We start from the raw sequence: 10768 nt of genomic DNA on the forward strand, positions 1-10768 counted from the left end.
GGATCCCTGGCGGACAGCCCAGTGTCCCTACTTGGTTATTCTCAACGAGCGCGTCCCCCAACGCCCTCTGATTCTGGTCGGCCACCTCCTTCCAGTACTGCTCCAACGGAGGCACGTCCGGAGGGCGCAGAGGCGGTGACTGTAGGGCGGGTGGGTCCAGCGGCGCGGAGAGACAGGGCTCGAACTGCAATACGTCGCAAGGAGAATAAGGGAAGTCTCCGGCAGACAGGGCAGGCGACATCAAAGAGGATGAGTCTAGGGGAGAGAGGGAGCAGGGTTTGCAGCCTCAGACTCATGCCCAACTAGCTACAGGGACAAAATGCCACGCCGGATATAGTAGGGTTTATGTGATTTTTTTTTTTTTTTTTAAGTAAAGCACCTCAAACTGTAATCTCTACGATTCCCAGGCCCTTCCTGATATCCCGTACAGACACAGCAGGTGCTCAATATATGCCTCTTGATTTGATCTGAACTGAAATTCCACCGTAGCCAGGGCAAACCTGCCTGAAGTCACCTAAGTCCATTGCTCTGTACACTTCTATCCCTCAACCTCTCTCCACTACATTACAGAGTAGGGCTCCCTCTCCCAGAACTCACATGGGCAAACTGAGAAAGCTCTACAAATCCAGCGATCCATCTCCACTAGGAAGGGGCGGGGCTGGGGGGGCTATCTACCGAAGAAGATCTCGAACTTTTGATGAGTTGCTGGCGAGCCATTGACAGGTGCTGAGTTTACCACCTTCATGACCACGAAATCTAAACTAGTCAGATTTGGTGGGGTGGGGTCACCCCCGCAGTTATTTAACTTCCGGGAGACTGCACTTGCCTGCAATGAGATCATCCACCGTGTCTCTGAAATCCTGCAGATCAAAGTCCGCCGTCGTTTGCAGGGAATGGTTCTGAAATAAACCAAAGGTATAAACTATTTAGTGTCCAGTCAGCAGGTCTGGAACACTTCCTAGACCGACAGTTGTCCTCTGGGCTCAGCGGCGGGTGTGCACGCGCTTGCTTTTGCAGGCGAGCCTCATCGCTGAAAATCAAAGCCCCGTCAAAGAGACACGGAACCCAGCAGGGCTGCACCACCATGGTGGGGAGCAGGACACATGAAACAGGGGCCCAGTGCTTCCATGCTCATCACCCAGGCACCGCTCCTGTCCTCTGGCAGCCTGCATAGTCCGCATGCCTCCTCAATGGCCGGCCACTGGCCAACCAGCTAGCTGTCTCTGGCACGTTCCCGGTGCGCCCGCTGAACCTCAGCTCCGACTTACCTTGGACTCGCCAAGGAGCCACCGCTCTAAGATCAGGGAGCGTGGTGTGAGAACTCTCCGTCTTTCTTCCCAAGACCAGACAGTGTTCAGGGTCATCCGAAGCAGTAACCTGAGGCCATATATCTCGCCGAGGCTCACTCACAGCTAAACCATCCCATCCCCACAAAAAAGGGAAAAGGTAGGCTATGACATGGGGGCCAGAGATGTTATGCAAAGTACTTCTGTACAGAGCAATGGACTTATGTGACAGCAAGTGTGGACCTTATTGCTCTTCTGTTTCTCAAAAAGGTGGAGTTGACGTTCCCCATACAGTGCGATGCACCTCCAAAATCTTGAACTGGACACTCTCCTGGATTCCTGCTATGTGTCTGGGTGCCTGAGGCAGAAGAAGATGGTAAAATGCTGGCAGGTGCAAGAACCTTCTTATTCCCTTAATTCGTGGATGTTTAGAGCTGACAAAACTCTTTCATATAGAGTCTCTCTGTTAATTCTCACACCAATACAGGAAGTAGGCAGGTCCCAGAAAGTGACTCCGTCTCCTCTGACGGAGAATCTGAAGCTCAGAGAAATTGAATTGCCCAAAGTCACCCAGCTCTGAAATAGTGGCAGAATGCTGGTGCCTATTTCAATCCCCTTTCCTCTATGCCCAATTGCCTCTAGCTTCATCTGTCTTTTAGGAAAGCCTGGCTTCCAATGAAGACAGACTGGGAAAGGGAAAGGAGTCTCTCAAGGTGTGAGGGATGCATCCAATGTGCCCACCAGAAATATTTGTTCTTCTGATTCCACTATGATTGATTGATTGATTGATTGATTGATTTCTTTGTGTTAATCATACTCTTATCCCAAAAGCCCTTCTTTACTATTTAAATATTTCTGGGAAGAGGAACTTATTCTGACTCTGACTTCAAAGAATGTACAAGCATCAGTCTTCCTCAGGGTGGAGGGCTTTGATCACGGAGGCCTCTAACACCAGTTGGGAACTGAAGCTATAAGGGAAAGGGAGTTGAGAAAAGAAGGACTAAGTGCCCCAGACAAATCTTGAAGCACAAGTTCTGCCCTAGTTGAAGGAATCAGAAATGGGACTCATTTTTCAGGGACTGAAAAGTCTCCCTCTCAGAGAGATTATAGAAAAGTTCTTACCACGAGGAGACTGGCAGCTAACTCGGGAACTGGGACCCAGGAAATGCTTTCTTCTATGCTATTCAGGTCTTGGCCCATTCTGGACCTCGAACACTTCTAGAGCACTTCCTCTCTCTGTTCACCTTCCCCAGCAGGAGGGAGGCTGGGAAATATGACCAGAGTGTGGACTGGCCAGGGGTGTCCCCGGGGGATTTTCCCCTAGGGGTTTCTCTCCCTCTGTACCAGCTCTGTCTTTCCTAGGAAAAGTCCTGGACCTCTTGGGCCATCTGGCGTGAGCTCTGTTCTCAAAACTTTGAATCCTACCTTTCCAATTAGATAAAAATCTGGTGTTTCTCCAACTGCAACTATTTCTCCCCCTCCAAAAAATGACTAACAAAATGATGTCAAATTTAAGTTCTATATACTTAAGCAAAAATTCAGCAAGAGCCTGCTTGGTTTTTGTTACTTGCAAAATAAACATGTTGGAGTAAGGGAGTGATTTAGGCCCCCGGGGTCCATTGATAGGTGCTCAGGCATTATCTTTCATTATTTGAGCATCCAGATCTAAAAAGAACAATAGATTGGCCCCTTTAGTGCAATGCCGACTGTCTCCTCTTATCTTAACAATCTCTGCTCTCAGTGGCCACCTACCCTGAGTCCCCCTGGGCTCTATGCCAATTCTAAGAGGCACGTAGAGGAGGCCCTGGGAAGCTTTGCTCCACCCCAACCCCAGTTATGGGAGGTGGTCATATCTTCTAGAGAGTTCTTTGCCGGGCCTATCCCATTGGATCTCATCTGCTTAAGGGGCATCTCTTCAAAGAGGACTGTTTTCTGTCCGTTTTCTTCCAGTCTTTCCCTTTTTCTGCTTCCTCCAAATGTAAACTCTCTTCTTTTCTAGTCTTGATCCAGAAGTTATCCTCTGATCTCCACACTCCTTAGACACCCAGGGAATGAAAATAGTTAATGAATGTCTGGGAATGGGACGTTAGGGGAACAGACAGGACATATCAAATGCCCAACGCGAAACTTTGCTCCCACCTACCCGCCTCGTCCCTCAGTGAGCAATCTCCACATTGCTTTGTCGACGCTCCAGGGAAGAGATGATGAGAAGAACGGGAGACTGGTATGGCAGGGGAGCCCTCCAGGTGATCCCCCCTGTCCTGAGTTGGTCAGAACAGCTCTGAGAATGCGGCCGTCGTAACATACTAGGAGGGAGGAGGAAGCTCTGATCCTCTAGGCTGATTCTGGCACTACTAATCTATCAACTAGCCAGAAATGCCTGCGCTCCCCACCTGAGACAAGCCTTTGCAGAAAGGAACCCATGACTCCGGAGTCGGAGTTTGTGCTGTCAGAGGCCGAGAGGCTCCAAGAGGAAGGGGAGGTACCTGCGAGGCGACAGAGTCACCACTAGGCGGCGCGTCGGACCCGAGTAACGAGCAGTCTGCGAGGTCCTGCAGGTCTATGGTGGTGAGGGCTGCGCGGGGAGAACCGAAGACACGCACCGGGCGGACCCTGAGCCTTCCCGCAAGGGCTCGCCGCTGGCATCTCCGCCAGGACGTAGGAACCCGGGGAAAAGCAGCTCTTCCAAGCCGCGCGCTCCCCACCCACCCAGCGCAGGAAACCTGAAGGGCCGTGCGGGGGCCACCATGCTCACCAGGCAGCGTAGCGGGCTCCGCGTCCTGGGGATCCTCGTACACCGACACCCGGCTGCCGCCGCTGCAACCGCAAAAGAACTTCCGCGGAGGGCCGAACTAGCCGGGCACAGAAACGGTGAGTGCGGGTCAGCCCTCGGGGCGCAAAGGTTGCGGACCCCTCCCGGCCCTGGCCCGCAGTCCCACCTTCCTCTCCAGCTTCCCGGGCTTGCCGAAGGGCCGACCCCGCAGCTCCACCATCCTGTTGGGGCAGATGCTGTCGAAGGCCCGGCGTCCTGCCGCAGCGCCCCCGCACCCCTGCATCCTGCCTCCCTGTGGACTAAAGCCTAGGAGGCCCGCGCCGACTGCTCGGAGGCGGTGGCCGGGGCTGGGATGGCGACCCACACCCTGCGCTCCGCCGGACGCCTGCAGGCTCAGAAGCTGTCCCGAGGTCCAAGAAGGCGCGTGGCCGGGGTGGAGTACAAGGGCGACTGTGGAGGTGCGAGGGGAGGGCCGAGTAGAGAGGGAGGACCGCGACGTGGGAGGGGCGGCTCGCGCCTGAGCGCCAGAGGTGGCGCCTTCAGCCCCGGACAATCTGCGCTCAGGCGGAGGCGTTAAACCCAACCTGGCAACGCTGCTTCCCCCGGGAGCCGCGAGCGCGGGTCCCGGGCCCGCGAGCGCCCTTTCGGCGAGCGTTGGCGCCGCCGCCTCCGGGCCGCGCCAAAGTAAGGGAGGGAAAGGAGGGGCGGACGAGCCCTACCGGTCCCTAACACTGAGTACCCACTTCTTGTTTATGGACAGCGGGGATTGCAACGTTAAGGAATCTTATTTCATTTCCTTCCCATCCCAGCCAGAAAGCACGAAATAAACGCGGAGCGACACTCGCCAGTCAGACTCCAGCATTTGCCCAGCCCTGTAGGATTTGGTGGAGATGTAGAATTCCAGCGAGAACTCGCCAGAACAGCCCCTAGATCACAGAAGCCCCTTCCCCCAAGGCTCCAAGGGGAAGCACCCCGATTTTAACTCATTGACTTCCAATTGGTCTCTCTTGGCCTAGAGCCCCGCCCTGTACCCCTAGCCCCTCATCTTCCCTGGCAGCGGCGTCGGAGCACAGCTTTTAAAAGAGGATCAATTAAGAAAAAGTGACATCTACATACTGTCCTCTAGTTTCTGAAAATGTCACAGTGGACAGTCCCAAATCCCCTATAGTCCCGGTCTTTGTTCTCCCCACCCCCTTCCCCCAGACCTCGCTTTCTCTGCAGCAATATTGGCTGCCCCTCCCAAGCCCAAAGCTTCTCCCAGGAAGGGGCATCTCCAAATCCTTGGGTGAGGAGGCCTCTCTCAGGACCACTCATATCTGCCCAATTCAAGCAATCTGAAATTGGAATCTTTGTTACCTCCTATCGGGAACCTTGTTTTTCCCTTATACCTAGTAGTAGTAATGAAAGATCCTCTTTTAAAATGTCATTATCCTCTTTTATTTGTACCTGTTATCTAGATTAATAAACAAGATACCCTTAAAAGTGATGGAGAGTAACTCAGTGGCAGAGCTAGAATAGAGACTCTGATCCATCTGTAAATGTGGGAACCCAGCTGCATAAGGCCCGTCAGCTAGAGTTGGTGTGATATTGCTGACAGTGAGGAGCTCTGGCTTTTAGGTCAGAGTGCCTATCAGGCATTGCTGTGAAGACAGATTATGTGACTGGTAGTTGGTGTGGATAAATTAATGTTGTTGTCTTAAGAAACCTTTTAAGCTGTATCTCCGGCCTCCCACTGCCTGGCTCTGTCTCCGGCTCTCTGAGTAGCCTAGCCACTAGCCAGTCCATCCTCCACCGCTATCCTTACTGATGTTCCAGTCTGTAAAAGGAATACGGGCACGCTTGGCTAAAATTTGGAGAAATCTCTACACTTGGAGACTATCACCGATTTTCCAGAACAGGCCCATTTTTCATCAATGAGTTACAAATGGGGATAGAAAAATATGGGCATGTACATAAAAATGTGTAATAGATTATGTGTCTGGATAGCATGATTATATCACTCCTAGTCTGGATGATTCTGGAACCAAATCACTCATATCAATCTTGGCTGAGTGATAGAGTAAATGCTGGTGAAGACAGTTTGTCCCAAAGTCACTCTTTTGCAAAAAGGCCAGTCCCCACTTCACTCTCTCTCCCCACCACACACACACACACACATTCCCACAGCCAGGCTGAAGGCTCCAGATCTTTTGGAATTTGGGACAGATGATATGATTTGCTTTCTCCTCCTTTTCACCATCACAGACCAGCTTTTCCTCAGACAGCTGGGAGATCACCAAAATCCTCTTCCTGAGCCAAGAAGGTGAAAGTTCCTAGAGAGCTTGTCTTAGCAACATATCAGGAGAGAAGTGGCCTGAAGAGTAAGGCATTTCTGGCTCTGGAGAGTACTTGGAGGATGCACATGAACAGAAGTGCAAGGAAGATTCTCTAAATTTGTTTTCAGTTTTTTTGCTTTTTATTTATGCATATTTGTCATACATTTAGATTTATTCTAAATGCAATAGAACATGACTTTTTCTTTCAAAACTTAATGTTTTTTCAACCATACAGAAAATCTGAAAGAAAAAAAAAATGCAGTACAACACAAACGACAGTAATTTTACTTCCACTTATTAAATGAACATTTTCTTATGTTTGCTTTCTGTTTCTTTCTCCAAGTTTTTTCCCCCCACCACTCGCCTTCGTTGTGCAGGCTGCCACCAGCCTTCTTGAAGACTTGCTATGTGCCAGGCCCTGTGCTGGGGGATTTGCATGGAACATCTTATAAATCCATACCTCAGCCTCACCAGATAAGTGCTACTGTTATTCCCATTTTTACAAAAGTGACTTAGACATAGACATGAAACTTGCTTAATATCACCTAGCAAATTGACTCCAGAGCCCATTTGTTTAATCACTCCTTTATACTACCTCACAACAATCTCATTTAGGCTTCACAACAGCCCGGTGTTAGGGATGGGTACAGCCACACCAATCTCCAGGAGAGGGTTTCTGAGCATTTCCAGAAAGCTGTTAAGTGGGGAAATTTGAGCACTATGGCTAAAGGTAGGACTGGACTCAGATCACCTGCCTTCAAATCCTGGCTGCTCCACTGTCCTTTAACCTCTGTGACCCAGTGTCCTTCTTTGAAAAATGGATAATAGACACTGCCTCATAAAATTGTTAGATTGAAATAAGGAATTCTAAGCATAGTGCCTGGTACACTAAGCACTCCATGATAGCCATGATTACTATTCTGCCATAGTTGCCCTGGGCTCACAGGTAACAGGTATATATTGAACCATGAAATTGCAGGGTAAATGGGCTCAGTTTGTAATGGCCATAATTGTCTGCGAAGCCTTAATTTCCGGCATCAGTTAGTTATCGAGGGTAGTTCTTGCTTCATTCTCTGCTAGTGGGCCTGTGCAGTGCCCAAATCCTACTGGCATCAGGGTGTACACCTTGACCCCTCTAGACTGCATAGACTGCTGTGGGTTCCATTCGGCTTCACACCCCACCACACCCTTTGGACCTCTCGGAGTGTGCAATCCTCAGACTCCTGACAGGTCGGTCACATATAGGCCTACAAGCGACCCTGACTCGCCTTGTAACTGGAACAGAGGCCATTCGGCTGTTGCCTGATCTGGTGTAATTACACACAAATGCCAAGTATAGAGTAGACCCGGAGGGAGGGAGGGAGGATCCATCCATTATTGCTGACTCCTGGATTTCTGGCCTGCCTTCACCATCCCTCCCCGCAGACAAAAAAAAAAAAGAAAAAAGATTAGGAGCATTCGGACAAACCACAACAAACAGCCTGTTTATTGGGGAAAGACTCTGCCCTCTCATGTGCTCTCAGAAAAATAAATAAATGACTAGACGCTACTACTATTGTACACTATTTACAATCCACAAGATGACCTGGTGACCAAGTGGGAGCCCTGAAACCCTCTTTGTGGGTTAGCATTGCATTCTCTCAAAGCAATGGGAGAGGTTCAGCCCCTCGGCTAGGGGACCCTTGGCCTCCTTTATTTCAAGCTCTGGGAGAGGCTGCATTTCTCACAGATCTGGTGCGGTATCATGTGAGTCAGGGAGGTTCCATTTATGGCCACTAGTAGCTGCAGCTTGCTCAGGCAGTCCTGCAGCGCCGCCTCCGTGTGCCCTCCCAGGCGCAAGTCCACGGGATGAGGGAGCTGCAACAGACGGTCAGCCAGCGCCAGGCAACAGATGGCCAACAGGGAGGGGGGGTAGCTGGTGAAGGCGTAGTCGGCCAGGCTCAGCTCCGCCACCCCTCGCGCCAGAGCTTGGGCCTCCAGGGCTTGGGAGACTTCGGCCTGCCCGACCTCCACGCGCGCGTGCGTGAAATGCTCCAAGAAGAAGCTGATGGTTGGAGCGCCCAAGCTGAAGTGCAGTTTGTGCAGCACAATGCACTCGAGGTTGCAGAGCTGCTGCCGAGAGAAGGCTCCGCAGCACAGGGCCAGGAGCTGCTTCACACGCGGCGGGTGCACCTCCACCTGTAACAGAGGGGCGCTAAGCGCCGGCTGCGCGGCATCCAGGATCCAAGGCCCACCCCAATCTCAAACCCAGGAGAAAACCGGGACTTCCCCCAACTCATACAGCGAGATAGTTGGGGCTTCTCTGCTCTATTACTTCCACCTAAATCACCTAGGGTGTACTTCCAGCGCAGCTGTTCTAACTATTGTCCGGCCAAAAAAAAAAAAAAAAAAAAAAAAAAAAAAAAAAAAAGTTTCGAGAAATCCTCCCATCCCAGACTAGAATAGCAGCGCTACAAAGAGCTGTTGAGGCTGACTTTTGGAACTAGCCAACCTATTTCTTTGAGGACTGAGTGAAAGGATTGTTAGTTTGTGTGTGTAGGGGGTGGGGGGGTGAAGTTAAAGGCTGTGTGGGGGGTGTATAAGTTTGCAAATGTCTGCCAAAATGAGTTCAGGGAACTCGACACTAAATCGTGTGCACTGGAGAGTCAGGTGGCTAGAGTGGCCAGGAGTGTGGCTCGCCCCCAGACCCCGGGGGGAGGTACCTGTTTGCAAGCGATGAGCAGGGACGTGACCCCAAGCAGCTGGAAACAGTCTGCAGCCACAGGCGTGGTGGTTAGGAAGCGGTCCAGAATGTTCACCGTCAGGCACAGCGACTCAAAGGAGAGGCCAAACTGGTGGTGCACGGGTATCAACCAGCTGAGCAGCTTACAGCGGGATTCCGCCGTTACCTGCCGGGAGGGAGGAGGGAGGCGGCCGGCTGAGCCTAGAGTGGAGAGGGGCCGCGGCAGAGCGGGCCAAAAAGTCCCAGGGAGCTTCCCCGGAGGGAGACAGGAAGAAGAGGAAAAGGCTATATGCTCTGTAAACTGGGAAACACGCGGGCGACGCTGCTGTAGAGCACTGGCCAGGCTGGGCGCCGGGACGCCTGGTTTCGTGCCTGGCGCTGTGCGGAGCGCGTATACACATTACCTCGTGTCATCCTCTCGGCAATTCAGTGTGTGGGGCTCCCCACTTTGCAGATGAAGAAACAAGCTCAGGATTGTTAAATACCTTGCCTAGGGTTGGTGGGGATCCGAACTCCAACCTAGAAACTGTCTTAACTCCTCGCGTTCTACTGTGTTCCCACTAACCAGTTTAGAGACTTTAGATAGGTCACTTAAGCCGTCCTAGGCCCCACTCTCCTTCATCTGTAAAATGAGGCCGTTAGCCCGGTCCTCCAAAGGCCCTTCCCTCTTGGACGGAGGGCAGGCACTGGGCTGGCGCGGGCCGGGGCGCTGCGGCGAGCAGACAAAGCAGAAAAGGAGAGAGCCCGGGAGAGGAAGAGGAGCGGCGGTGGGAGGTAGTTCTATCAGCGCCTCACTTGCGGCTGCCGCGCCAGCGACTCCTGCGGGTGGAAGTGGCTCTCCCGCGCCTTGCGGAAGGCGTAGCAGCTCTGACCGTAATCGCGGAAGGTCTGTAGATCTAGCTGCACCGACTGCTGGGCAGGGCCGGGTAAGGGGCTGCAGCCTCGCACTGCGGTTGCCGCGGGACTGTCTGCACCTTCCGAGCTGGAGCTGGGGGACTCGAACAGGTCGCAAACACCGGAGTCTCCCGGGAGCGGGCACGGGTTCAGCGGCTGCAGTGGCTGCTTCCTCCGGAGGCGTGGACGCCTGCTCTTCTTTACCGGGGCACGAAGGTTCTGGTCGTTGTTCCGCCTTCCAGCCTGGGCGGCGGGGCTAACCGGGCTGGTGGGGCAGGGGGTCACCATGATGCGGCCAGGAGGCCGCCCAATAATCCCCGGCTGCAGTGGGTTGGACGCGCGTGCGAGGGTGCGAAGGATGCCAAGACTGATGGGTGGCGAGGCCCTAAGTACTGGCCTGCGCCTTCCCTCTACCACACCCCCGGCCTCTCACTGGCTGAGTCCCGAGCGGCACGAGAGCCGCGCTTTCCCGGCTAAACAACCGCTCCAGAGCGAGCTGCTGACTGCGCTTAGGCTCCGCTGTCTGCAAGGGCGGGGGAGGGAGGGTGGAGGAGGAAGAGCTACAGAGGCCGAGGTGCGCCCGCGCTGTTCCGCCAGCCCCGCGCGCGTCCCGTGTTACCCGGGCAACCGAGCCGGCGTTGCTGCGGCTGCTGCGAGCTCCCACTGAGATAGGGTGGGAGTGGGAGTGGAGGTTGGGCAAGGACGGCGAGGCCAGGTGAGCCCAGGATCCAGCTGTGGGGCTCCAACGCTCCAAGGTATGGGGCCTCTCCTGGTCCTG

At 53.2% G+C, this 10768-nt stretch overlaps 2 protein-coding genes across 3 annotated transcripts in view; both read right to left on the minus strand.

Moving 5' to 3' along the window:
• MCIDAS (multiciliate differentiation and DNA synthesis associated cell cycle protein) overlaps positions 1–4496 on the minus strand; it is a 5990-nt gene extending 1494 nt beyond the window's left edge. Inside the window, exons 1-5 of the mRNA XM_006912462.3 lie at positions 4226–4496; positions 4042–4138; positions 3773–3861; positions 827–899; positions 32–255 (exon numbers count right to left, since the gene is read on the minus strand). Of these exons, the coding sequence (XP_006912524.1) occupies positions 32–255; positions 827–899; positions 3773–3861; positions 4042–4138; positions 4226–4342 (600 nt within the window). The 5' untranslated portion in view covers positions 4343–4496. The remainder of the gene's footprint in view (positions 1–31; positions 256–826; positions 900–3772; positions 3862–4041; positions 4139–4225) is intronic.
• A 2155-nt stretch (positions 4497–6651) lies between these two features.
• CCNO (cyclin O) lies at positions 6652–10366 on the minus strand. 2 transcript variants are annotated; one of them, XM_006912486.3, is made up of 3 exons: positions 9892–10366; positions 9077–9262; positions 6652–8552 (listed from the first exon to the last, which is right to left on the minus strand). In XM_006912486.3, exons 1-3 carry the CDS (start codon positions 10276–10278, stop codon positions 8067–8069), a joined length of 1059 nt encoding a protein of 352 aa, XP_006912548.1. In that variant the 5' UTR covers positions 10279–10366; the 3' UTR covers positions 6652–8066. The 2 variants fall into 2 exon arrangements, 1 of the variants encoding a protein (XP_006912548.1); XR_003046514.1 differs by lacking the exon at positions 6652–8552 and having other exon boundaries at positions 8808–9262; positions 9501–10028.
• Between the last annotated feature and the right edge of the window lie 402 nt (positions 10367–10768).

This window comes from Pteropus alecto, unplaced genomic scaffold, assembly GCF_000325575.1.
Source record: "Pteropus alecto unplaced genomic scaffold, ASM32557v1 scaffold73, whole genome shotgun sequence".
Classification (NCBI taxonomy): domain Eukaryota; kingdom Metazoa; phylum Chordata; class Mammalia; order Chiroptera; family Pteropodidae; genus Pteropus; species Pteropus alecto.

What these genes read in the sequence shown, in the direction of transcription:
- CCNO (XM_006912486.3), bottom strand. Translation starts at nt 10,278, where the DNA reads ATGGTGACCCCCTGCCCCACCAGCCCGGTTAGCCCCGCCGCCCAGGCT. An exon ending in CGCTGGCGCGGCAGCCGCAA is followed by an intron (nt 9,263 to 9,891) that starts GTGAGGCGCTGA and finishes CCCTCCCGGCAG; the next exon opens with GTAACGGCGGAATCCCGCTG. An exon ending in TGCTCATCGCTTGCAAACAG is followed by an intron (nt 8,553 to 9,076) that starts GTACCTCCCCCC and finishes CCTCTGTTACAG; the next exon opens with GTGGAGGTGCACCCGCCGCG.